A 26422-nucleotide genomic window follows, 5' to 3' on the forward strand; every position below is an offset into this window, starting at 1 on the left:
TAAGCACGCACAGGCACCACCCAAGGGCTTCTAATGACTGTCTGCTTACCTGAGTCATAAGCAGACTTCCTGGTGCATTTAGGTTAACAGCTTGGGGACCACAGACACTCAAGGCAGAAGCACCGCCCCCAGCCAGGCCACTTTTGCCTTCATGACAGTGAGCTCCACAGCTCTTAGCATTCAGGGAACTTGGCCTCTCCCTTGGCACTGAGTCAGAAGACCAGCCAGGGCCCCGTTCAGTCTCCAGCTTATCCCCTGTCGTGGGCTTTCTGGCAGGAGGTGGTGATCCTGCAGCTTACTGGAACAGGGAGCGTGGATGAAACCACACTGAGTTTATGGAAACTTGAGGCCCCTGAAAGGAGGCAGCCAGGCCTGCAGAAGCAGCAACTCTGGATTTATTGGATGTTTTGTCATTCGTGGCTCTGAGTCTTGGGGATGTCAGAGGCTGGGGACCAGGCCAGCCAGAGCTTCCTCAGGAGCTGGGGGACCCAGCCCCCAGGCCTCTCCTCCATTAGGTCCACCTCAGAAGCCTCTAAAAAGCACAAACAGACATGCCCTGTGGGTTCCTTGCTGGGAGGAACCTTTCCCCAGGGCCAGGGTACCCTCTGGTGCCAGGGAATCAGGTCAGCGTTGATATAAGGCTAGGCATTCCTCCACCCCAAGCGCAGTGGCCTCAAGTCCTGCCAACCCAAGAAGGAAGCAGGAGGCAGGGGGTGCTCATCAGTAAAGACAGGGCATCCGGCTGCCTGGGTTTCTCTTCCCTCCCCTCCCTGGGGCAGGAGGGTCAGGGAGGAGCTCGGCTGTCTGTGGCCTCTGCAGGGTCACCGAGCTTGGAGAGGAGAGCAGCCCTGCTACAGCAGGTGGGGCCAGTTGTCTTACCAGAAGTGTATGCAGCAATCTCCTTTTGGACCTTTTTATTTTCCTGGAGAGGAAGAAGGGGGACAGTGGTGGGATGAGACGGGCTCTGCACTGTGCAGATGGGGAAACAGGCCTCACTTCACAGGGAGTCAGGGGAGGCCAGGATTCAGCTCTCCTCCGCTCAGGCCATGTCTACTCCTCTCAGCTCCTCACAGAGCTGTTGCTCGACTGAGATGGCAGTTTGGCTCAGTCATCTTGGGGGTGCCCCCGCCCCCCATTGCCCTCCTTCCCCAGGGCCTCTCCACTCCACCCTGCAGAGCCCTGGGGCTCCTCAGTAGGACCTATGCTGGGATGTTCCAGTCGAGGCTTCCTTACCTCCCAGCCTGGGGTCCCTGCCACCTCCTCCTCCTCAGGTACCTCCTTCCCAGCAGGAAAGGGGGAAGGAATGGAGCTGCCTGCTTCCTCTCCTGGGGACCTCATCTCCCGCTCGTCCGAAGACAAGATATCAGCCTCCTCCTTGGGGGCAGCATCATTTGGTCCTCCTGTTGCCTTCGGGGTCATGGCCTGCAGGGAGGGACAAGAGGGCAGAATATGGGCAGAAAAGCCCCCTGATCCCCCAACCCCTCTCCCTGTTCTCCACACCTGGAGTGTGTGTAGTTCTTTGTTTTTCCAGGGTAGCCCCTCCCTTCTCAGCTCATGCTGTGGTAGGGTTGTAGGTTTCCTAAAGGGGCCCTGTCACTCTCCCTGGGACCCCTGGCCATGAGCTGGGGCATCCCTGAGCCTCAGGGAGCTCTGACAGGAGACAGCCCGGCCCTGGGCCCTTCCAGGGCAGGCCTCACTTACCTCAGAGTCTTGCTTCTCCCCACTCTTGACTCTGCGTCTCTGCAGAGGGCAACAGGGGAAGTGACATTCAGCTGTGAGTGTCTGGGAGTCCTTCCCTGCCTGGCCCATCCTCTTATGGTGTGCGCCTACTGAGGGTGCCCAGGACAGCCACCCTACCCCAGGGGGAGAGGGGTCCCCAGCCCTGACCCACCTGAGCGGTCACAGGGTAGCATTTATCCATCAGTCCCCACACTGGCCTTAAGGTCTCCCCTAAGGGCTGCATGACAAGGAGAAAGAGAGAGAGAAAGAAGGCTGAGGTGACATATTAAGGGCTCAGCTATGTACTAGTCCACTGTCAATGCCTGCCGCGAAGACACCTAAAGACTACCAAGGATTTAAGGAAAACTTCACACAAACAATAATTGATGGCTTTAGAAAGATAAACTTTGCATTTACAAAACAAGTATGGGCGCTAAAATAGAAATGTTCAAACAACAATCTCTAATTCTTCAAAAACAAATATGATATTATAATAGGAATTAAAAATTAAAAATCCAATCAAACTGTAGAAGGTAAAGAATAGAGGGAAGAGAGCGGGAGGTCCAACAGCTAAATCATAGATCTTTCTGAAAGAGGGAACAGAGACAACAAACTGGGGTGGCAGGGAGAGATATCAAATAAATATGTTCATTTTTTACCAAGACAATTTCCCAAAGATGAGCGACATGAGTTTCCAGAAGAGAAGGAATCGCCAAGTGTCCAGGACAATGGATGAAGGAGACCCACCCTAGATTATGCCATCAACAAATTTCAAAACACTGAGGATGAAGAGAACCTAAAAACTTCCAGAGATATGAAGAAAAAAGTCTGTTTTAGGAATTCAACTTTCATCAGACTTTTCAACACCAACCCTTAGAAGCCAGAAGAAAATGAGGAGCTTCAAAATCTGTCAGAAAATTATTTCTAGTCTAGAATTCTATACCTAGCCAAACTTAGTTAAATATGAATTAAGACCTTTTCAGATATGTAGTATCTCAAGACTACCCCTCAGGAAGCAACTGGAGGCTGTGCTCCCCCCAAATAAAGAGTAACATCAGCTCCCACACGTGAAAGAAGTGAAGGACTCCCCACAATGACGGTGAAGGGAGGTCCCAGGACAGCTGAGCAGCAGGCCTCAAGGACGTCCCGTCCAGATGGAAAGAGGAGGATGGAGGGCTCCATGAGATATGTCTCCAGAGAAACGATCATACAGATAAAACACCTAATTTGTCTAAGTGTATGGCAAGGAGATTAATATTTTTGGTAGAGATTTTGGATGAATTAATTATAGGTACAGAGAAAACAAATTTTTTAAAAAAGAGGAAAAAACAAAATTATACACAAAGAGTAGTTACAGTACACTACGTGACTCAGGAATACTATTTACATAGTTTTAAAATGTAAACCCTCAGGCTTCCCTGGTGGCGCAGTGGTTAAGAATCCGCCTGCCAATGCAGGGGACACGGGTTCGAGCCCTGGTCCAGGAAGATCCCACATGCCACAGAGCAGCTAGGCCCGTGCGCCACAACTACTGAGCCTGCGCTCTAGAGCCCGTGAGCCACAACTACTGAAGCCCGTGCGCCTAGAGCCCGTGCTCCACTCTAGAGAAGCCACTGCAGTGAGAAGCCCGCGCACTGCAACAAAGAGTAGTGCCCGCTCGCCACAACTAGAGAAAGCCCGTGCGCGGCAACAAAGACCCAATGCAGCCAAAAATTAATTAATTAATAAAAAAAAAACACAATGTAAATCCTCAATATTGATCTAAATAAAATTACAATACAAGCCTATTAGAATGACTAAAAAAAAAGGTAAATGTTGGAAATGATATGGAACAAATGGACCCTCTCATTCATTGCCAGTGAGAATGCAAAATGGGTGCCAGCCATTTTGGAAAGGCTTTACAGTTTCCTACAAAACTAAATATACGCTTGCCGCATGACCCCACAATCCCACTGCTAGGTATTTACCTAAGTAAAAGGAAAACCTATGTTCACACAAAACTTGTACATGAACATTTATAGTGGTTTTATCTGTAACTGCCAAAAAACTAGAAACAATCCAAATGTTTCTTACTTGGTGAATGGACAAACCGTGGTACATCCATGCAATGGACAGCTACTTAGCAATAAGAAGGAACAAACACTGCTACACACAACTGGGTGGACCTCAAATGCCTTGTGCTAAGTGAAAGAAACCAGGCTCAAAAGACTACATACTGGGGAATTCCCTGGAGGTCCAGTGGGTAGGACTCTGTGCTTCCACTGCAGGGGGCCCAGGTTCAATCTCTGGTCAGGGAACTAAGATCCCACAATCCTGCTGCACAGCCAAATAAATAAATAAAAGACTACATACTGGATGTTTTTTTGTTGTTGTTTATTTATTTATTTATTTTACTTTTGGCTGCGCTAGGTCTTTGTTGCAGCGCACGGGCTCAGTACTTGCCCCATGGCATGTGGAATCTTAGTTCCCCGACCAGGATCGAACCCGCGTCCCCTGCATTGGAAGGCGGATTCTTAACCACTGGACCACCAGGGAAGTCCCTGGATGTTTCCATTTATATGACCATCTTGCAAAGGCAAAACTATGGGACCAGAAAACTGCTCACTGGATGCCAGGGGCTAGGAGTGGGGAAAAGGTTGACTATAAATGAGTATGGGGGAATTTTTTGAAATGATGAAACTGTTCTGTATCCTGGTTGTGGTGGCAATTATACAATTGCATACATTTGTCAAAACTCACAGAACTGTACACTAAAAAGGATGGATTTCACTCTGTATAAATAATACCTTAATTTTTAAAAAATGAGTGAAAAGAGCCCTCTGTGTGGCAGAGGGACTTAAAAGCCAAAATGAGGACTTCCCTGGTGGTCCGGTGGTTAAGAATCCGCCTGCCAGTGCAGGGGACACGGGTTCGAGCCCTGGTCCGGGAAGATCCCACATGCCGCAGACCAACTAGACTGCATGCCACAACTACTGAAGCCCACGTGCCTAGAGCCCGTGCTCGGCAACAAGAGAAGCCACTGCAATGAGACGCCCGCGCACTGCACGAAGAGTAGCCCCTGCTCGCCGCAACTAGACAAAGCCAGCACGCAGCAATGAAGACCCAACACAACCAAACATAAATAAATAAATAATAAAAATTAATTATTTAAAAAAAGCCAAAATGATATAAAAGTCAGCAAAAAAGCAAAACTGATACTTAAAATTTTTTAACACCTGAAGATGTCATTACTCAGAATAAAACATTTACAATGCCAAAAACCAGGATATAACTATACTGGAAGACTAGAGAAAGGTGAGATGTATGTTGGAGGTGGCAGTAAGTGTGCAGCTGTTACGAGAGCTAAATCCTCATCTTTCGTTGTAGGAATTCATTCGATAATGTTTAAATCTGAAAAATTAAGACAAAGCAGGATAAGCTTTCTATTTAGAACCATGGAAGCAAAATCAAAGGCTTCAGCTAGAAAATTGGAAGCTGGAAAGACTCCCACCCTGGGCTGTGGGAATCATGGGTGAAGAGGATGGGTGAAGGGACAAAAGACAGCTAGTTTTTTGTTTCAAGTCTTAAAACTTTGACTCCTTGAACTATGTATATGCATATCTTTGATGACAATAAAACTTTTTAAAATGAAAATTTGATTAAAAAAAAAAAGGAAGCAACATAGGACTCTGTCTCTAAGGCACCTGCCAACATGGGCGTTATTAGGGCTCTCCAACCTCTGAATAGTCCCTCCCTAAATATGTAGCACACACTTCTCCGTGTTGCTGGGTCACAGATAAGCTTATTCCCACGAAAATCCTCTCTTCCCAATAGCACTAGATGGAGAGTAGGAAGCCTCCAGAGACCAGGTATGTGGCTCTGTCCTGTCACCTGGGGCAGCCTGGGTCTAGTCACTGTTCTTCTGGGAGCCTACGTTTCCTCCTCTATAAAGTGGGAGCTGCTGCGTTGCTGCGAGGTTTCAATAGATGGGCAACACCTAATCTAGCACGTGGCCCTTAGTGGGCATCCAGTGTCCATTTGTGTTTTCCTGACAGAGGGCTGGGAGGAGGGGCTTCTGCCATAGGTTCCTGGACCTGGGACGTTAAAGAGGGTATGTAACTCCAGGCAGGTGTCCTGCTCACCACCACCCGATTCACATATGAGTGTCAAACCATATTCCAGGGCTACTCACATGCATTAGGGGTCACCTGTTCCTTTAGGTTTGTCTAGGTCACTGCTACGGAGCCCTGAGGTGAGCTTACAGCCAGCCCATGGCGGGTGGGGCCTCTGTTTGACACTTTGCCAGGAACACAGGGAATTTCTCCAGAGCCCTCACATTCACACACACACACACACACACACACACACACACACACACACACACACAGTTGGTTGACCATTTGAGATCAAGGAGTATGACCTCTGTTTTTGCTACAGTGAGACAGTCCCTCTAAACTCTGACAGAGGTCCCTACCTGTGATGATTCCCCAGCAATCTCATGGTCAGGAGCTGTTTTCCCCACACACCCCTGAAAATAGTAGTACACCACTCCTGCAGGTAGATGAAGAAAGACTAGTTAAAACGTTTAAAAGAGTGATGTAATTATTTTTAAATGTCAGTATTTACAATATGCCAGAAATTATATCAACTATTTTAATGTGTGATGAAAGATATTAGATATTAACTTACAATGTGTGAAGGGATAGTTTTTCAAAAGGTATGCAAGCAAAAATCTGAAGATCACTGCTGTAGGACATTATTTGGTTGTATGCATTTTTTGGTTTGTTTGCCGGTTTTGTGGGGTATGCATGGATTTTAGAGTGAGATATGGGTTCAAATCCCAGATTCACCATGAAGGTGCAGAGGGAAGAAAGGGGGAAAGAAGACCAGCCTTGGCTCTGAGCAGTGTGACCAGCCCTGGGGAGCCAGGTACATGGCAGTCTCAGGAGGGGGCCTCTGGGAATCCCAGTGAGTAGCTGGAGACTGGGGTCCTGCCATCATCCCCAAATTACCCCAGCACCCAGACCCTTACCTGCAAGAATGAAGATGTGTACTACATACAGCAACTTGTATAGCCTGGAAGGAAAGCAGAGCTGAGTGTGAGGCTGGGGCCTCGTGCCCTCACCAGTGGGTGCTGGTTTTCCTCCCCAGTTCAAGCCCCAGGACCTATTCCACCAGCACTCGTCCAATCAATACTTGTGGATGAATGAATCCATCAGCAGTAACAGGGCTCAGCCTGGGCTCCCTGCTGACTGGCCGGCATGCTCTGTGCCTCTGCCTACTGCCGAGAAAGCCAGACTTGGTGCCTGGAACCCACAAGGATCCCCTGACCCACTCCCTTCTCCTTTCCTTCTTTGTTTACACAGGTCCATCTTGCCTCTCCAGCCAGAAGGCAGGGACTTAGCCTTGGCTGGACACTCATAGTTATTCATTCAAGTGCTGGATTAGCTCTTCCCCCCAAAGCCCTCCAAAGCCCTCCCTACTCTGGACTGACAGATCCCACAACCTGGATTAGAAATAATATCTCATTGTCCATCCTCCTCTTCTAGGACCCCTCCCTCGGGACAAACAGAGTGTCTTCTTTTAAATTTTTTTTTTGGCTGTGCTGCACTGCATGCAGGATGGTTCCTCGACCCGGGCCTCCACAGTGAAAGCGCCAAATCCTAACCACTAGGCAACCAGGGAACTCCCTCAAACAGAGCATCTTGGCACTGCCAGGATGATGGCTCCCTGCCTACACACACACACACACACACACACACACACACACACACACATGTCCCACCTGTCAGTACCAGGTCCTCCACCCTGACCCTGAGTCCCAGAGACACTATAACAGTCAGGGAAAAGGGAATATAGAACCCTATTTTCCCGTCCTTGTGGCACCAAGTGAGGGGTCCCCTTTCCTGGTCTTTCGGGGCATGGTAACAGGCCCACCTAAACTTTACCTCTCTCTCTGGCAGCACAGACCAAACACCATTTTCAGTCTAAGAAGAAAAGATGGCAAGAGTCAATGCATCACATAGACCCAGGGTCCTGGTGTTCCTTTACTCTGTGGCTTGCAGGGATTGCAATGGGCTAGAGGCAGTTGGAGGAATGGCAGGACCTCCACAAGCAGGGTTCATCCAGGGGAGAGCCTGCTGGTCACAGCTGGAGGCTAAACTCAGGATGGAGTGGGCTAGCACTAGGAGCTTGGAAAATGCTCAGGAATTTCTCCCAAGACCTCAGAGCTCCAAACAAAAGCTGGTTTCAACGTCCTCAGAGCTGGAAAGGTAGGTCCCAGGGAATCAGGATGGGAAATGCGGGGTTGGAAGAGGATTAAGGAAAAAGGTATAGCTCTATTAAACATTTTGTGTAAAATGACCCCAGGTGTAGGTGGCTAATTATAATAGTAAATAAAAATGATTTAAAACTACGAACAGTTTAAAGTATTTTCTGTGTTACACAGCATTTTGGGAATAATCTTGGGAGTTCTGGGGGAGATTCCCTAGCTGCCTCAGAAATTCCCTCTCTGTCTAGAATCCCACCTTCAGTGTCAAATTGCATATAAACTGACACTGTGGTACAGTCAAGGTCTCCAGGGTGAGGTGGACCTCAGTGTGGCCTGGTGAGCCTCTGTTTCCTAAGTGAGTTCCCCATTCTCCACAGGGACTATTTCGTTTTTTTTGTTTGTTTGTTTGTTTTTTAGATGTACGTCGGCCTCTCACTGTTGCGGCCTCTCCCGTTGCGGAGCACAGGCTCCGGACGCGCAGGCTCAGTGGCCATGGCTCACGGGCCTAGCCGCTCCGCGGCATGTGGGATCTTCCCAGACTGGGGCACGAACCCGTGTCCCCTGCATCGGCAGGCGGACTCTCAACCACTGCACCACCAGGGAAGCCCCACAGGGACTATTTCGGAATCTCTCTTTAAACCTCCAGCCCCTCCTCTGCCTTCCTTACCTTCACCAGGGAACACACGCGCTACCAGATGGGTGTTCCCTAAACTTTCTGCCACCAAACTCACCCATCCTCTGCTTCTCACAGGTCATTTCCTCTTCAGGGGAGGAGGCTGCACGCCCCTCTCTGGGGCTAGCCCCCTCTCGTACTCCATTCACCTGGTCTTCTCATAACCTGGGTGTTTGGAGGTCCCCTCTCTCACTTGTATATTCATCCTTTCCTTTTCTGGCTCCTTCCTATCAGTATTTAAACATATCACTCACCTCTTCCACTAAAAAAAGAAAGGTCTTCTCCCTGAACCCATATTCCTTCTCCAGATACAGTCCTTATTGTCCCCTACCCTCCACACCAGTCTCCTTGAGAGAGCTGACTGCAGTACATGTCTTCACCCCTCTTCACCTCTCCCTCGCTCCACAGCCCACTGCAATGTTTCTGTCTCCATCAACCTCTGAAGCCTCTCTCACCAAGGTCACCAATATGCTCCTAGTCACCAAATCCAGTGGGCCTTTTTCGGGCCTCAGCTCACTTCCCCTCTCTGCAGGGAACTACAGCACCTCCCTTCATACTGAATTACCTTCTCTGAGAATACTGCTACCAGTATACTCAACAGTAAGCTTTTTAGTTATTTATAACTTGGTGTGAGCAAAGTTATCAGGCTTTTTCTGAGGGAAGGTTTGGAGGAGAGAACATGAGTCCTGAGTGAGAGAAGAAGAGGGGGAAAGGGGGAACGTCAAGTAGAAAGGGATGCAGGACAGGCAGGCTAGGAGTCGTAAAGACAATTTTCACCTGCTTGGGTGGTTTATTGAGCACAACCTTTTGAAACTGCTTACCAAATCTACCAACCCTGATGATGTTAGTGATTTGCAGAGTATCCTTTGACCATATCAGTGTACAGGCAACCTATTCACCTCCCCTCAGGCTCCAGGACTGAGACTGAGAAGGGCACCGGAGCTCAGCTAAGTCTGGCAGTCCAGTGCACAGCCCCTCCCTTTCACAGGAGAGCGCTGTCTGTGTGTGACATCATGTCTTAGGGGGCTTTATGACAGGACAACCTCTCCAACCTTGGCCAGAGTAGCTTGTCATTGCCTCAGGGTGGCTTTAAATCCCAACCAGTCAGAGAAAGCACCTTTGTAGGTATCTCTTTTGTTCCATTCAATGCCATCAATGCTGCCTGAGCACCTGCAATGTGCCAAGCTCTGTGCAAAGCCCTGTAGAGACAAAGACACAAAGACACAAAGGTGTATAAGACTCAGTCTTGTCACATAACACAATAATCTTGTTTTTAAAATAAAAAACAAGAACACAGCCTGACCATTTCTAAGTGTAATCCATTTATTCAACCAGTGTCTGCTGAGCTTTCATTCTGGTCCAGGAATAATGCTGAGGGGATAGAAATGTAAATAGGACACACAGACTGCCCTCAGGGTGCTTGAAGAAGTCAAATAGCATCTTCTGATTCAAGACAATAGCTTTTATACCCTCCCCAAATTACTATAAATGTAACTAAATAATAATTACAAAACTATGGTGGTTAAAACTGAAGAATGCCTTAGTTTCACATACACATGAAATATTTACCAAGAAAGATCACATTCTCAACCATGAAACAAGCCTCTATAATTTAAAAGATTTAAGTAATTTCAAGTACATTCTTTGACCACATGGAATTAAATTATAAATTAGTAACAGAAAGATCCTAGAAAAATCCCCAAATAATTGGATACTAAATAACACACCTTTAAATAATATATGTGTATCAGATGTAGAGAACAAACGTATGGACACCAAGGGGGGAAAGTGGCAGGGGAGGTGAGGTGGTGGTGTGATGAATTGGGAGATTGGGATTGACATGTATACACTAATATGTATAAAATGGATAACTAATAAGAACCTGCTGTATAAAAAAAAAAAATAAAATTCAAAAATAAATACATAAATAATATATGTGTGAAATAGGGAATTCCCTGGCAGTCTAGTGGTTAGAACTCTGTGCTCACTGCCAAGGGCCTGGGTTCAATCCCTGGCCAGGCAACTTAGATCCCACAGGATTTGCAGTGCAGCTAAAATATATGTGTGTGTGTGTGTGTGTGTGTGTGTGTGTGTATACATATATATATGTGTATATATGAAATAAAAAATCAAAAGGAAAGTTAGAAAGCATTTTGAACTGAAAGAAAAGAAAAAATATCAAAATTTGTGGGATGCAGCTAAAGCAGTACATGGAGGGAAATTTATAGCACTAAAAACACCTATATTAGAAAATAAGAAATGTCTCTAGAAAATAAGCTTACGGTTACCAAAGGGGAAAGAGGGTGGGGGAGGGATAAATTAGGAGTTTGGGGTTAGCAGATACAAACCACTATATATAAAATAGATAGGGAGGGAGACGCAAGAGGGAAGACACATGGGAGCACATGTATATGTATAGCTGATTCACTTTGTTATAAATCAGAAACTAACACACTATTGTAAAGCAATTATACCCCAATAAAGATGTTAAAAAAAAAAAAAAATAGATAAACATGGGACTTCCCTGGCAGTCCAGTGGTTAAGGCTCCGCACTTTCACTGCAGGGGGAGTGGGTTTCACTGCAGGGGGCATGGGGGTGTCAGGGAACTAAGATCCTGCATGCCACGTGGCACAGCCAAAAAGTAAAAAAAATTAAAAAATAAAAAACAAGGTTCTACTGTATAGCACAGGGAACTATAATTCAACATCCTGTAATAAACTGTAATGGAAAAGAATATAAAAAAGAATATGTATAACTGAATCACTTTGCTCTACACCTGAAATTAACACAACATTGTAAATCAACTATACTTCAATAAATAATTAAAAAAGAAAATAAGAAATGTCTCAAATCAATGACCTCAGTTTCTACTTTAAGAAACTAGAAATGGAAGAGCAAATAAAAGCCAACGTAAGCACAAGAAATTTTAAAAATCAGAGTGAAAAGAAATGAAATAGAAAACAGACAAAGAAAAGAAAAAAGTCAATAAAACCAAAAGCTCAACAAAGTGTACAATCCTCTAGATAGACTAGATCAGGAAAAAATGAATAAGATGCGAATTATCAATATCAAGAATGATAAAGGTGACTGATGCAGATTCTATAGATACTAAAATAAGGGAACGTTATGAACAATGCTATGCGGATAAGTTTGACAACGTAGATGACATGGACAAAATCTTTAAAAGACACAAAGTACCAAAGCTCATGCAAGAAGAAATATATAACCTGAATAACTCTATATCTATTAAAGACATTGAATTTATTTAACTTTCCCACAAAGAAAACTTCAGGTCCACATGGCTTTACTAGTAAATTCTACCAAACTTCTGAGGAAGAAATAATACCAATTCTACACAAACTCTTCCAGAAAAAAAGGAGGAAATACTTCCCATCTTGTTTTATGAGGGCAGCATTATCTGATATCAAAACCAGACAAAGATGACATGAGAAAACTACAAAACAACATCCCTCATAAACATTGATGCAAATATTATTTACAAAATCTTAGCAAATTGAAAACAACAACATATAAAAAGATAATACATCATTACCAAAGGAGTTTACCCTCGGGAATGCAAGGTTGATTCAACATTCAAAAACCAATCAATATAATTCACCATATTAATAGACTAAAAAACAAAAATCATATGATTATCTCAACAGATGCATAAAAAACATTTGACAAAATCAACATCTGTTCCTGAAAAAAATCTCCCAGCAAACTAGGAGTAGTTAGAACATCCTCAACCTGATGAAGGACATCTATGAAAAACTTAGAGCTAACAATATACCCGATGGTAAAATACTAAAGGTTTTCCCCTTAAATTCAGGAATAAGGCAAGGATGTTCGCCCTCATTGCTTCTATACAACATTGTACTGGAAGTTTTAGACAGTGAACTAAGTTGAGAAATAGAAGTAATTATCCCTTACACCATCGGTAAACCTACCACACTCCTGAAAGGGGCAACGATGTCAAAGAAGAAGCATAATATCAGACTTCCCTTACCATGCTTAATCTAGTCCAGTAACCAACCTAAAATCTGATTTATTATCACTTGTTGATTTTTTTCCTGAAGTCAAATTGTATACTTTTAGTAACAGATTTCTAGAGTCAGAACCTCATGACTGCGATGATTCAGCCCTTTACACGTATAACTTACAAAACTACTTGTGTTAACATTCCCTCATCAATTTATGCTGCAAATTGCAAACGAGACAAAAACCTCTCACTTGCATCTATATCATAATTTTGCTCATTGATTATACTAATGTTTTTCAAATTTGATACAATCAGCCATTAAATGATGATCACCTCTTTCAATGAACTACAAAGATTAAAATTTAAAAATAAAAGAGAGAAGTAAAAGGTAACCAGATTGGAAAGGAAGAAATAAAACTGCCTTTATTTTGCAGACAACATGATTGTGTATAAAATCCTGTGGGATCATCCAAAGAGCTACCAGAGTTTTTAGCAAAGTGAAGGATATAAGATCAGTATGTAAAAACCAATTGTATTTGTTGTGAACCTAAAAGTGCTCTTAAACAAATGTATTAAAAGTCAGTTGTTCATAGCACTGAACAATTGGGAATTGAAATTTTAAAAATATCATTTATTATAGCATCAAAAATATGAAATACTCTGACAAAAAATATGTGGAAGATCTGTACACTAAAAACTACAAAACATTATTGAAAGAAATTAAAGACCTAAATAAATGAAGAGATAAACCAAGGTCGTGAATCAGAAGATTCAAAATTATTAAAATGTGAATTCCACACTCAAATTGATCTATAGATTCAGTGTAATCTCAATAAAATTTTCAGCAAACTTTTTTGGTAGTTGAAATTGATATGCTGTTCCTAAAGTCCATATGGAAGTGCCAACGACCTAGAATTTTGAAAAAGTAAAGTTGGACAGTAATCAAGACAGCATGAGATTGCTGATGTCAAGACAGATGGAACAAAATAGAGTCTAGATATAGACCCATATATTGTCAGTTGATTTTAGACAAAGGTGCAAATGCAATTCCTTGAAGTGAAGGAAGCCTTGACCCTTAAATCATATAATTTTAAATTGACTTAATGAGGCAAAAGTGACACCAAGCTTTCCATATGTATACACATCCTGGTTAAGATTTTTGAACGTAAAGAACAAGAAAACATTAAGGCAGGAAAAAAAAAAAAGGTTACCTAAAAAGAAAAAAGAATCAGAAATCAGAATGGCATAAGAATTACCACATGAAATACTAAATGTTAAAGGACAGTGTAGTCATGTTCTACAGAGTTTTGAGGGAAAATGATTGTGACTCAAGAATTCTATGCTGAGCCAAGTCAGCTTTCGGTGTCAAGACAACAGAAAGGTTCTCAGGAGCCACTAAGGCCAGACATCAGACTGCCATCTGTGTACGGTGCCTCTCTCTTCTACCTCAAACAATAGAGGTAAAAGAAAGTAGATCTTTAAATAAATCCATAATAGCGCTGGAAAGCAAAATGTGGTACCCTGTTGAACCAGAAGCCATAAGGAATCTCTCAGAAATGGAAGGCAGGCAGGATGCGGTTGACAGAGGAAACCAAAGAACAAAATACAGGCAGGAGAACATCACTGTGAGAGGCAGAGAGTCCCTGGGAGTCTCTGTCCGTCAGAGTGACAGATCTGGGGAGCAGGAGAGAAACTTATTGGGATGATTGGTTTGGGGATTCATGTGAAGCAAAAAGATGATGACTTCCTCTCTTTCCCCACCTGTGGCAAGCAGACAGAAATAGATGCATCAACCACCAGGTGAGAGCAATGATTGTGAGGCCCCTTGCTGGATGGCTGGTAACACCCAGCAGGACTGGGGACCCCCATTATCCCAAAGTCTAACCATAAGTGTACCCTGCCTAGCAATGTCTTATCCTGACTCCACAGAGACTAATGCCACTTCACAGTAAATAAAACCATTCAAAGAGAATCCATCAGAGAATCTCAAAGACAGACTTGAGCACTTAGCCAGAACTTGCCAAATATTTGAGGAAAACCAACAGTAGAAAAGAGAGGCACAATGCTATACAAACAAAAAAAAAACTAATGACTAAGGAAAAGAGTTAATAGAAAAAATAAAAAGAGACTTTAAATATTAAAATCCTCAAAAAGATAAAAGAGGATATGGCACCCATAAAAGTGAATTGTCTATTAGGGAAAAGAAACAGCTACAGTGGAAATAAAAATAGAGCTGGTGTGGGCTTCCCTGGTGGCGTGGTGGTTGGGGGTCCGCCTGTTGATGCAGGGAACACAGGTTCGTGCCCCGGTCCGGGAGGATCCCACATGCCGCGGAGCGGCTGGGCCCGTGAGCCATGGCCGCTGAGCCTGCGCGTCCGGAGCCTGTGCTCCGCAGCGGGAGAGGCCCGCGTACCAAAAAAAAAAAAAAAAAAAAGAGCTGGTGAAATATCGGCTTCCCATTAAGGCTTTTCAAAGACTTAAAAGTTTCAGCCGTGAGGGAGTAGCTGGTATTGGATTTACCTTTGCACAATAAACAAACATAAAAGGGGACAAAATACATTCAACTACTTTTAGGCATGGAGAGCAACCAATGCAGATTTTCTCCTGAGGGTACTTCCCTAAGTGTGACCTGGAGTGGTCGAGCCAAGACAGGGAGCAGAATTCTTACTGGGTATAAGAGGCAGAGCCTGGGGTTTAGGGCTGCTAGTGTCACAGAATTTGAGGGTCAGGGAAGTGAAGTGGAGGTAACCATAGGCAAAGAGCCTGAAAGGTCTGAGTATAGATGTTCGAGTCCTTGGCCAACTGCTGGGCTGAGCAGATAAGACAGCGCAGCATACAACTTCAGGGAGCTGAGAGCACATGGGGAAATTCAGAGTCACATAGTGCTGGATGACACTGGAGACTGGGCCTGGCCAAAGTGAAGAGATTTTGGTGCATACTCCAGGCATTCAGTTAAGACTCCAGAAAAGCATCACCCTAGGAATAAGGACTGCATCTACAACTATGGGCAAAACTAAAATAGTTCCAATCAACTGAAACCTAAATTCAAGCCTCAAATCCTGCCAAAACAAAACTTGATGTTCCTTTTTTATTTTTTTGTGGTTTTAAAAAAACGTTTATTTTATATTGGAGTATAGTTGACTTACAATGTTGTGTTAGTTTCAGGTGTACAGCAATGTGATCCAGTTATACATATACATGTATCTATTATTTTTCTTGATATTCCTTTAGAGAAAAATTAACATAATCTACAACATATCCATGATGTCCAGCTAACAATAAAAGTTACTAAACTTTGGGACTTCCCTGGTGGCACAGTGGTTAAGACTCTGCGCTCCTAATGCAGAGGGCCTGGGTTCAATCCCTAGTCAGGGAACTAGATCCCACATGCATGTCACAACTAAGGAGCCCACGTGCTGCAACTAAGGAGCTGATGAGCCACAACTAAGGAGCCCGCCTGCCACAATTAAGGAGCCAGCAAGCCGCAACTAAGACCCAGTGAAACCAAATAAATAAATATTTTTGTTAAAAGTTACTAAACTTATAAAGAAGGAGGAAAAATTAACTGATAATTAAGAGAGAAACAGTCAAAGTTGACCCAGGGATAATCTAGATATTGGAGTTAGCAGATAGGGACTTTTAAAAATGGCTATGATTAGCATGTTAAAGAAAATAAGACAAAAAGATAGACAAAACAGATGAAGATCTAGAGTAATTCAACAGAGAATTCAACTCAGTAAAAAATCAAATAGACACTGTGGTAGGACAGCCTCTAAGATAGTCACTAATAATCTCCACTTCCTAGTATTCATTTGAGTGTGGTCTGGATTTATTGAATAAATTTGGTAGAAGTGAGATGTCACTTCCAAAATAAGTTTACAAAAAAGACTGTGGCTTCCATCTTGAACACTGTGCTCACTCTCACTCTCCGAACACTTGCTATGGGGGAAAACAGGTGCCTTATAACGAGGCAGCCCTGTGGAGAGCCCCAAGTGATGAGGGCCCAAGGCCTGCCAACAACCATGAAGTGGATGCCACCTCACACTCTTCCCCAGCCCAGGTGAGCCCTCAATGATACCACAGTGCCAGCTGAGGACCACCTCATGAGGGACCTTGAGCCAGAGGCACACAGCTAAGCCTCAGCTGGATTCCTGGTCCCTAGGAAACCATGAGATAATAAATGTTTGTTGTTTTAGCTGATAAGTTTTGAGGTAATTTGTTCATAGCAATAGATAATAGACACTCTAGAACAAAATACAATATCTGACATTAAGAACTCACTGGACCAAATGGGTTAACAGCAGACACAGCAGAAAATAGAATTAGTGTGGGGAACAGGTACAAGATGCTTTGTGAGCAACAAATGCTCTGTTCTCTGATCCCCATCCAAAGGTCTTGAGTTTCTCTTAGGGTCTGAATATACATACACATACTATGTGTAAAGCATTCTATGTTCCCTGTTAGGAAAACTCAGCAGTATAAAGATGTCATTTTTTGGGGGGGGGCCACACCCACAGCTTGTGGGATCTTAGGTTCCCCCACCAGGGATTGAACCCATACCCTCAGCAGTGAAAGCACAGAGTCCTAACCACTGGACAGCCAGGGAATTCCCAAGATGTCATTTCTATATTCAATTATAATCCATATTCAATGCAATCTCAATCAAAATCCTGATGATATTATTTTTTTGTTTAGTTGTTTCCAGTTTTACTGAGAAATAATTGACATACATCACTGTAAAATTTTAATACATACAGCATGATGGTTTTATTTACATATATTGTGAAATAATTACCACAGTAGGTTCAGCTAACATCCATCTTCTCATATAGATACAATAAAAAGAAAAAAAATTTCTCCTTATGATGAGAACGCTTAGGATTTACTCTTAAGAACTTTCCTATGTATCATAGAGCAGTGTAAGCTACAGTCATGTTGTGTATTACATCCCTAGTACTCATTTATCTTAAAACTGGAAATTTGTACCTTTTGACCTCCTTTCTCTAATTCCCCCTCTCTCTACCCGCTGCCTCTGTGACTTTGGGGTGTTTTTTTTTTGTTTTTAGATTCCACATGTAAGTGAGATCACACAGTATTTTTCTTTCTCTGTATGGCTTATTTCACTTATCATAATGCCGTCAAGGTCCATCCATGCTGTTGCAAATGGTAGGATTTCCTGGTTTTTCATGTCTGAATAATATTCCATTGTATATTTAGACTACAACTTCTTTATCCGTTCATCCATCAGTGGACACTTATGTTGCTTCCCTGTCTTGTCTATTATAAATAATGCTGCTATGAACGTGGGGATGCAGATATCTCTTCAAGTTGGTGTTTTCATCTCCTTTGGCTACATTCCCAGAAATGGAATAGCTGGATTATACGGTAATTCTAATTCTTAATTTTTTAAGGATCCTCCATAGTGTGTTTCATAGTGGCTGTGCCAATTTACAATCCCACCAACAGGGTTTCCTTTTCCTTTCACAACCGTGCCATGATTTGTTATCTCTTGTTTTTTTGATGATGGCCATTCTAACAGGCATGAGGTGATATCTCATTGTGATTTTAATTTGCATTTTCTCAATGACTAGTGATGTTGAGCATCTTTTCACGTACCTGTTGGCCTTTCATATATCTTCTTTGGAGAAATGTCTATTCAGGTCCTTCACCCATTTTTTTTTTTTTTTTTTTTTTTTTTTTTTTTTTTGCGGTACGCGGGCCTCTCACTGTTGTGGCCTCTCCCGGTGCGGAGCACAGGCTCCGGACGCGCAGGCCCAGCGGCCATGGCTCACGGGCCCAGCCGCTCCGCGGCACATGGGATCCTCCCGGACCGGGGCACGAAACCGTGTCCCCTGCATCGGCAGGCGGACTCTCAACCACTGCGCCACCAGGGAAGCCCCTTCACCCATTTTTTAATTGGGTTATTTGGTTTCTCTGTTCATTTGTTTTGCTACTGATTCTTTACATACTTTGGATATTATAACTAAAATAAAGGAGAAACCTTGAGAGTAGCCAGAGAAAAACAAATCTAGGACCTATATGAGAAAAATCAATTCGAATGACAGCTAATTTCTCATTAGAGGCCATAGAGGCCAGAAGGAAGTGACACAATACTTTTCAAGTGTTGAAATGTCAATCCAGAATCCCATATCCATTGAAAATATCCTTCAGGAATGCTGGGGGAAATCAGGAAATTCTCAGATGAAGGAAAACCAAGAGAATTTGTCACCAACTGATAGGCTCAACTGACTCTTTTTTTGGAGGTAAAATTGGTATATCACATTTTATGAGTTTCAGTTGTACAACATTATAATCTGATATCTGTATACACTACAAAGTGATCACCACCAAAAGTCTAGTTACCATCCATCACCATACAATTGACCCTCTTCACCCATTTCGCCTACCCTCCAGCTCCCTTCTGCTCTGGTAATCACCAATCTGTTCTCTGTATCTATGAGTTTGTTTTTGTTTTATTTGCTCATTGTTCTTTGCTTGCTTTTTTTTGTTTTGTTTTGTTTTTTAGATTCTACACATGAGTGAAATCATATGATATTTGTCTTTCTCGAGATCCATCCATGTTGTCACAAATGTCAAGATTTTCTTTTTTCCTTTCATTCTTTTCCTGTTTTGTTGATCTGTCTGTCCGTTTTTTATGCCAATACCATACTGTTTTCATTATTGTAGCTTTTAACTGAATTTTGATAAGGGTGCAAAAGCACTTCAGTGGAGGAAAGCTGGCTTTTCAACAAATGGTTCTGGAGTAATCAGACATCCATAGGCAAAAACAAAACCCCTCAATCTAAATCTAACAGCTTATATGAAAATTAACTCAAAATGGGCCATGTACTTAAATGTAAAACATAAAACTCTTAGGAAAACAATCATAGAAAATCTTCTGGACCTAGGGCTAGGGTTCTTAAATTTGACACCAAAAGCACAGTCCACAAAAGGAAAAAAAATTATAAATTGGCTTTCATCAAAATTAAACACTCCTGCTCTGTGAAAGACTGTGCGGAAAAGATGAAAAATCAAGCTACAGAGTGGTAGAAAATGTTTGCAAACCATGTATCTGACAAAGAACTAGCACCTAGAACATATAAAGAACTCTCAAAATTCAACAGGTAAACAATTTAATTAGAATATGGGCAAAAGACATGAAAAGCCATTTCACTAAAGAAAATATAAGATGGGAAATAAGCACATGAAAGGATGTCAACATCACTAGCCATAAGTGAAATGCAAATTAAAACAATAATGAGCTATTCCTACACATCTATCAAATGGCTAAAATTAAAAAGTTGCTTCACCAAAAGCAGAACAGGAACTGGGTCACTCATATATTGCTAATCAGAATGCAAAATGGTACAGCTGCTCTGGAAAACAATTTAATAGTTTCTTACACAATTACATATGCAACAAACACATAACCCAGCAATTGCACCCCTGGGCATTTATACTAAAGAAATGAAGGCTTGTGTTAACACAAAAGCTGTACACAAATACGTACAGTTTTACTTATAATAGCCCCAAACTGGAAACAACCCAGATGTCCTTTAAGGGGTGAATGGTTAAACTGTGGTAAATCCATACCATGGAATACTACTCAGAAATAAGAAGGAATAAACCACTGATACATATATCAACCTGGATGAATCTCAAGAGAATTATGCTGAGTGAAAAAAAAAAAATCCCATCCAAAAGGCTGCATACTGTATGATTCCGTTTATAAAACATTCTTCAAATAACAAAATTATAAAAATGGAGTCCCTTTATTAGGGAAGGACTAAGGAAGGAAAAGGATGACATGAGGGATCCTTGTGGTGATGGAAATATTCTGTATCTTGATTATATCAATGTCAAGTTTGACATTGATTTAATCAATGTCAACATTGATTATATCAATGTTGCAATACAGTACTATTGTTTTACAATATGTTACCATTGGGAAAAACTGGGTAAAGGGTACGTCTGACTTTTCTGTGTTATTTCTTATACATGTGAATCTATAATTATCTTAAAAGTTTAATTTAAAATGTGTAGCATAATACAGGGAAAATTATAAAAGCTGCTTTCCCTTCCCTACAGGGGCCAGAAAGAAAAGGCTGAGTATAAGGCGTGTGGCTGTGTATCTTGGCCCTGATGGATCAATTCCTGATACCTCCCCGTTGCTTTTGCTTCCATCTTGGGACCCCATGATCCCATATACCACTGGAACCCAAAACACCCTCTGCTCAAATCTCTGACTCTAAGGTGGTGGTCTCAGGAAGAAGGATGCAACCATTTTAGATAGAAAAGCTTTAAATCAAGGCCAAAAGTGGGGTGAGAGGAGGGATGGAGTAGAAGAACAACACCGAACCCACGTAAAAAATTCTGGGAGCTGGGACTTCCCTGGAAGTCCAGTGGTTAAGACTTTGCCTTCCAGTGCAGGGGGTGTGGGTTCGATCCCTATTCGGGGAGCTAAGATGCCACATGGCTCGAGGCCAAAAAACCAAAACATAAAACGGAAGCAATATTGTAACAAATTCAATAAAGACTTTAAAATGGTCCACATCAAAAAAATCTTAAAAAAAAATACTGGGATCTAGTTCTCACTCCACTACCAACAGCACAAGTATCTTAAATGCTGAGGTCTTCAATTCAACCCAATTTAACATTCACTGGGCACCAACGACAGTGGCGAGAGGTGGCTAGGGGTAGTGGTTAGTCCTTAACCTATATGTACATCAATGTCCCCTACCAAAAAAAAGTAATATTCTTTTCTACAGAAAATTGAAAAATTTGGGTTAAATTGAAAATCTTGGGTTAAATGTTCATAAAATCACCTTTAGAAATCTCTATTTGTATTAATCCATAACATATAATATAAGTAAAAAATGGGGGCTTAAGATGCAAACACAGCATCTAGGCAATGTCCTGGGTGCATTCCAACCCTCCCACATCAACAAGACTACCACCCTCCACCGGTTCTTGGTCACTAGGATATACTCTGTAAATGTGTTGTAGGGATTGAGGCTAAAGAAAGTTAACGGGATTCTCATAATCTGATTAGTAGGCAAAGGAAAGAAAACTGACATTTATCAAACATCTGTGTGAAGCAGACACTCTTCCAGGCGCTTCATAGTATATACATTATCTCATTTAATCCTCTCAACCCTGTGTGGCAGCCATTGTTATACCCGTTTTACAGATGCAGAAACCAACGTTCATGGAGGAAAGGTAACATGCAGGTTGTAACTGATATCAGGGACTGACAATACATTTTTTTCACTATATGCTACATTGCCTCTAATTTTATAGAGGATATTTATTTTCTGTACTGTGCCATCCTGTCCAATTTTCTAAAATCATTGTTTTTAATAAGGACAAATAGGGTTTTTTCAGGCGATGAAAGGAAGAAGGCATTATTAAGGCACACTGGACTTTACACATTTGAAAAATCATCAGACCTTTTTTTTTTGGCTGCGCTGTGTGGCATGTGAGATCTTAGTTCCCCGACGAGGGATCAAACCCGCGCCCCCTGCATTGGAAGTGCGGAGTCTTAACCACTGGACCGCCAGGGAAGTCCTGAGACCATTTTTTTCCAACAGCTTTATTGAGATATAATTTTCATACCATAAAATTCATTCCTCACCCATTTTAAGTGTACAATTCAATAAATTTTAGTATATTTACAAAGTTGTACGCTATCACCATGAACTAATTTTAGGGCATTTCCATCAGCCTAAACAGAAACCTTATGCTACATTTACTCCTCATTTCTACTCAGCTCACTAAACTACTTTCTGTCTCTATAGATTTGCCTTTCCTGAACCCTTCATACAAATGGTATCATACTGTATTGTTGTGTGTCTATCTTCTTTCTCTGAGCATAATGTTTTCAAGGTTCATCCTGGCTGAAGAGTTTTCTATTGTATGGATGTACCATATTTTGTTTATCCACTTAAAAAAATTTTTTTTGGTATATCCAGTTGATAGACTTTGGGGCTGTTTCTACTTTTTAGCTATTGTGACTAATGCTGCTGTAACAATTCACATACAAGTCTTTGTGTGGACAAACCTTTTCATTTCTCCTGGGTAGATACTAGGATTGGAATTGCTGGATCATATATAGTTAAGTCCATGTTTACCTTTTTAAGAAACTGCCAGACTGTTTTCCAAAGTAGCTGTACCATTTTACATTCCCATCAGCAACATATGAGGGTTCCAATTTCTCCATGTCCCCACCAACACTGACTATTGTCTGTTTTCTATTTTAGGCATTCTAGTGGGTGAGAAATGGTATCTTACGGTTTTGATTTGCATTTACCTAATGAACGCTGAGTGTCTTTTCATGTATTATTGGTCATTTGTATCACTTCTTGAGAAAAACAGCTATTCAAAGCCTTTGCCCATTTAAAAAAAAAAAGCCTATTTTTTTAAGAGCAGTTTTAAGTTCACAGAAAAACTGAGTGCAAAGTACAGAGTTTCCATATACCCCTTGCCCTGCCCACCCTCCAGCCTCCCCCACTACCAACATGCCCCATCAGAGTGCTATATTTGTTGCAATGGAAGAACCTAGACTGACACATCATTGCCATCCAAAGTCCACAGTTTACATTCGGGTTCACTCTGTGGGTTTGGACAAGTATATAATGACATGTATTCACCATTATAGCATCATTCAGAATGGTTTCTGACCTAAAAACCCTCTGTGTTGTACCTATTCATCCCTCTTTCTACCCTAGTCCCTGACAACCAATGATCTTTTTATTGGCTCCATAGTTTTGCCTTTTTCTAGTATGCCATATAGCTAGAATCATACAGTATGTAGCCTTTTCAGATTGGCTTCTTTCACTTAGTAATATCCATTAAAGTTTCCTCCATGTCTTTTTATGACTCATTTCTTTCTAATGCTCCATAATATTCCATTGTCTCCATGTACCACAGTTTATTTGTCCACATCCTGAAGGCCTTCTTTGTGGCTTCCAACTTCTGACAATCATGAATCAAACTGTTATAAACATCCATGTGCAGGTTTTTGTGTGGACATAAGTTTTCAACTCATCTGGGTAAATACCAAGGTGTGTGATTACTGGATTATATGGTAAGAGTATGCTAGCTTTTTTTGTTTGTTCGTTTTGGGGTTTTTTTGGCTGCCCCTCACAGCATGTGGGATCTTAGCTCCCAGACCAGGGATCGAACCCAAGCCCCCTGTGGTGAAAGCACGGAGTTTTAACCACTGGACTGCCAGGCAAGTACAGAGTATGCTAGTTTTGCAAGAAACTGCCGAACTGTCTTCCAAACTAGCTGTATTCCCACCGGCAATGAGAGTTCCTGCTGCTCTACATCCTCATTAGCATTTGGTGTTGTCAGCTTTGCTTATTTTTATATTGGGCTATTTTTTTTGAGTTGTGTCTTTTATATATTCCAGATACAAGTCCTTTATGGAATATACCATTTGCAAATATTTTCCCCCAGTTGTGAGCTGTTTTAGAGACCTTTTTTTTTTTTTCAATGAATAAGAATATTAAACACTAAACTCATGACAGTGGTTACTCCTAGAGGAGGCAGGAGCATGAACCAGGTCAGAATTACACAGGTGGGTATCAGAGGTAGAGCGCAGACTCTGGAGTCAGCTACGTGGGTCTCAGCCCAGTATTGTCAAGTAACTTAGCCTCTGTGTTTCAGTTTCCTCATCTGTAGAATGGGTATAACAGCGCCTATCTCACAGGTGTGTTTCAAGGCTTAAACAAGTTAATGTGCCTGAAGAATGTAAAACAGTGGTTACCAGGAGCCTGGTACACATTACATAAATGTTAACTGTACTACAACTTCTTGAGGTGGGTACTGAAGTTCAAAAGTTCCCATTCTACCATGCTTTATCACTTACATATGTTACATGCTTTTTTAACTTTTGGGGAAGGCTTTTATTCTTGGTTCCTATTTCTTTCCACTACCCCATCTCACAGTTACCACATTTTTATATTTCAAAAGTTCTTTCTTAACTAATATCTAGTAGATGCCTTTAACATCAGGCTATAGATACATTGTCTCATTTTGTTTTATCACCTCAGCTCTTTTTTTTTAACATCTTTATTGGAGTCTAATTGCTTTACAATGGTGTGTTAGTTTCTGCGTTATAACAAAGTAAATCAGCTATACATATACGTATCTCCATATCTCCTCCCTCTTGCATCTCCCTCCCACCCTCCCTATCCCACCCCTCTAGGTAGTCACAATGTTACAATCTCTCTTTTCATGCATAATTCATTTAAATGTACAAATGCATTTTGAAAAATAATACAGGGGAAAAATCCAATTTTTTACCCTTTAAAATGGGTAAGACTGGGCTAGATGCAGGGCCATCCCCCATGCTGGCTGGGGTTCCAGAGCTAAGCTCAGCCCTGACCCCTGCTGCTTCCCCAAAACTCACAAAGTATCTATCAACTGCATTTTCAGAAATGACCAGTGGACTCCAGGCAGGAGTCAGTCTGGGGCAGAACCTAAAATGGCAAGTGACCTAGGCTGCACCACCTCACTTTCTTCACCTGTAAAATGGGGATGCTAACAGTACCTACCTGATCTATGAGATTAACTAAGACTAAGTAGAAAATCTACGCACGGCCTGACATGTTGTTAGCTGTTATTTTTCCCTTTACCCTTCCAGCCTCCCCTTGATGTTCAGAGATATCCTCAGTAGAAAAATGCTGGGAAAGGGACTTCCCTGCTGGTCCAGTGCTTAAGACTCTGTGCTTCCACTGCAAGGGGCGCGGGTTCAATCCCTGGTGGGGGAACTAAGATCTCTCATGCCCTGCAGCAAGGCCAAAAGAAAAGAAAAGAAAAGAAAAATGCCAGGAAAGAGAGAGGTACCCAGAATGGACGATCTAAGGTTCCTTCCAGCTCCAAAACTCTGGGCTGTTTTTCATAGAGATCCAGAGTTTGGGATGAAAACGTCCCCGTCTAAAATGGGGCTGATGATATAACCCACCTCCCTGGGCTGTGGAGAAGGGCCGAGAAGCTCAGAAGCTCAAGGCCAGGAGAGCGCTTTCACGGCTCTACCTCGCTTCAAAAGAGTTGGTTTATAGGGGGGAAAAAAGTTATTGCGGAAAAGCCGCAGAGGTGCCAGGCCAACGCCACAGCAGCCCAGGCGCCATTACTTGCCTCAGCAGGGCCCACGGCCCGTGCGCGGAAGATCCACGACGTGCGTGCGGATGGGCGCTACCACACTAGCGCCCGGGGCAGTTCGCGGGCGTGACGCAGTGGACGCCAGACAGCAGGCACGCGCCAACTCGCGGCACAACGGCTGGCCTGGGCCCGAGCGCCCCCTGGCGGCGCGGTCGGGCGACCGTTAGGACGTTCAACGGCCGAGTGTAAGATTCCGCAGGTGAGCCAGCGCAGCCTCCACCTGCCTCTCTCACACAGAGAGGGAGAGAGGGAGAGAGGGAGAGAGGGAGAGAGGGAGAGAGGGAGAGGGAGAGGGGGAGAGGGGGAGAGGGGGAGAGGGGGAGAGGGGGAGAGGGGGAGGAGAGGGGGAGAGGGGAATAGGGGGAGAGGGGGAGACGAGCGGAGGGGCAGGGGGGTGGGGGGGAGAGAGAGAGAGAGAGAGAGAGAGAGAGAGAGAGAGAGAGAGAGAGGGAGGGAGGGAGGGAGGGAGGGAGGGAGAGAGAGAGAGAGAGAGAGAGAGAGAGAGAGAGAGAGAGAGGAGGAGGGAGGGAGTGGGAGTGGGGACGGAGAGGGAGAGAGAGAGAGGAGGGAGAGAGAGAGAGGAGAGAGAGGCTTCTCAGCCAATCAGAGAGCCCCATAGCGGTTCTCCCG

The 26422-nt window shown here is 42.9% G+C and overlaps 1 protein-coding gene across 3 annotated transcripts; it reads right to left on the bottom strand.

The window, feature by feature from the left end:
* Positions 1–373: 373 nt before the first annotated feature.
* On the bottom strand, positions 374–26114 carry LOC116761297. 3 transcript variants are annotated; one of them, XM_032647097.1, is made up of 10 exons: positions 25769–26114; positions 9760–9841; positions 7647–7685; positions 6731–6774; positions 6173–6249; positions 1892–1957; positions 1702–1740; positions 1234–1422; positions 880–922; positions 374–532 (listed from the first exon to the last, which is right to left on the bottom strand). In XM_032647097.1, the coding sequence occupies exons 2-10, from the start codon at positions 9783–9785 to the stop codon at positions 411–413; spliced, it is 645 nt and encodes a 214-aa protein (XP_032502988.1). In that variant the 5' UTR covers positions 9786–9841; positions 25769–26114; the 3' UTR covers positions 374–410. The 3 variants fall into 3 exon arrangements, with proteins under 3 accessions (XP_032502988.1, XP_032502987.1, XP_032502989.1); XM_032647096.1 differs by having other exon boundaries at positions 7636–7685; XM_032647098.1 differs by lacking the exon at positions 7647–7685.
* Positions 26115–26422: the final 308 nt, after the last annotated feature.

Source organism: Phocoena sinus, chromosome 10, assembly GCF_008692025.1.
Source record: "Phocoena sinus isolate mPhoSin1 chromosome 10, mPhoSin1.pri, whole genome shotgun sequence".
In the NCBI taxonomy this organism is placed as follows: Eukaryota; Metazoa; Chordata; class Mammalia; order Artiodactyla; family Phocoenidae; genus Phocoena; species Phocoena sinus.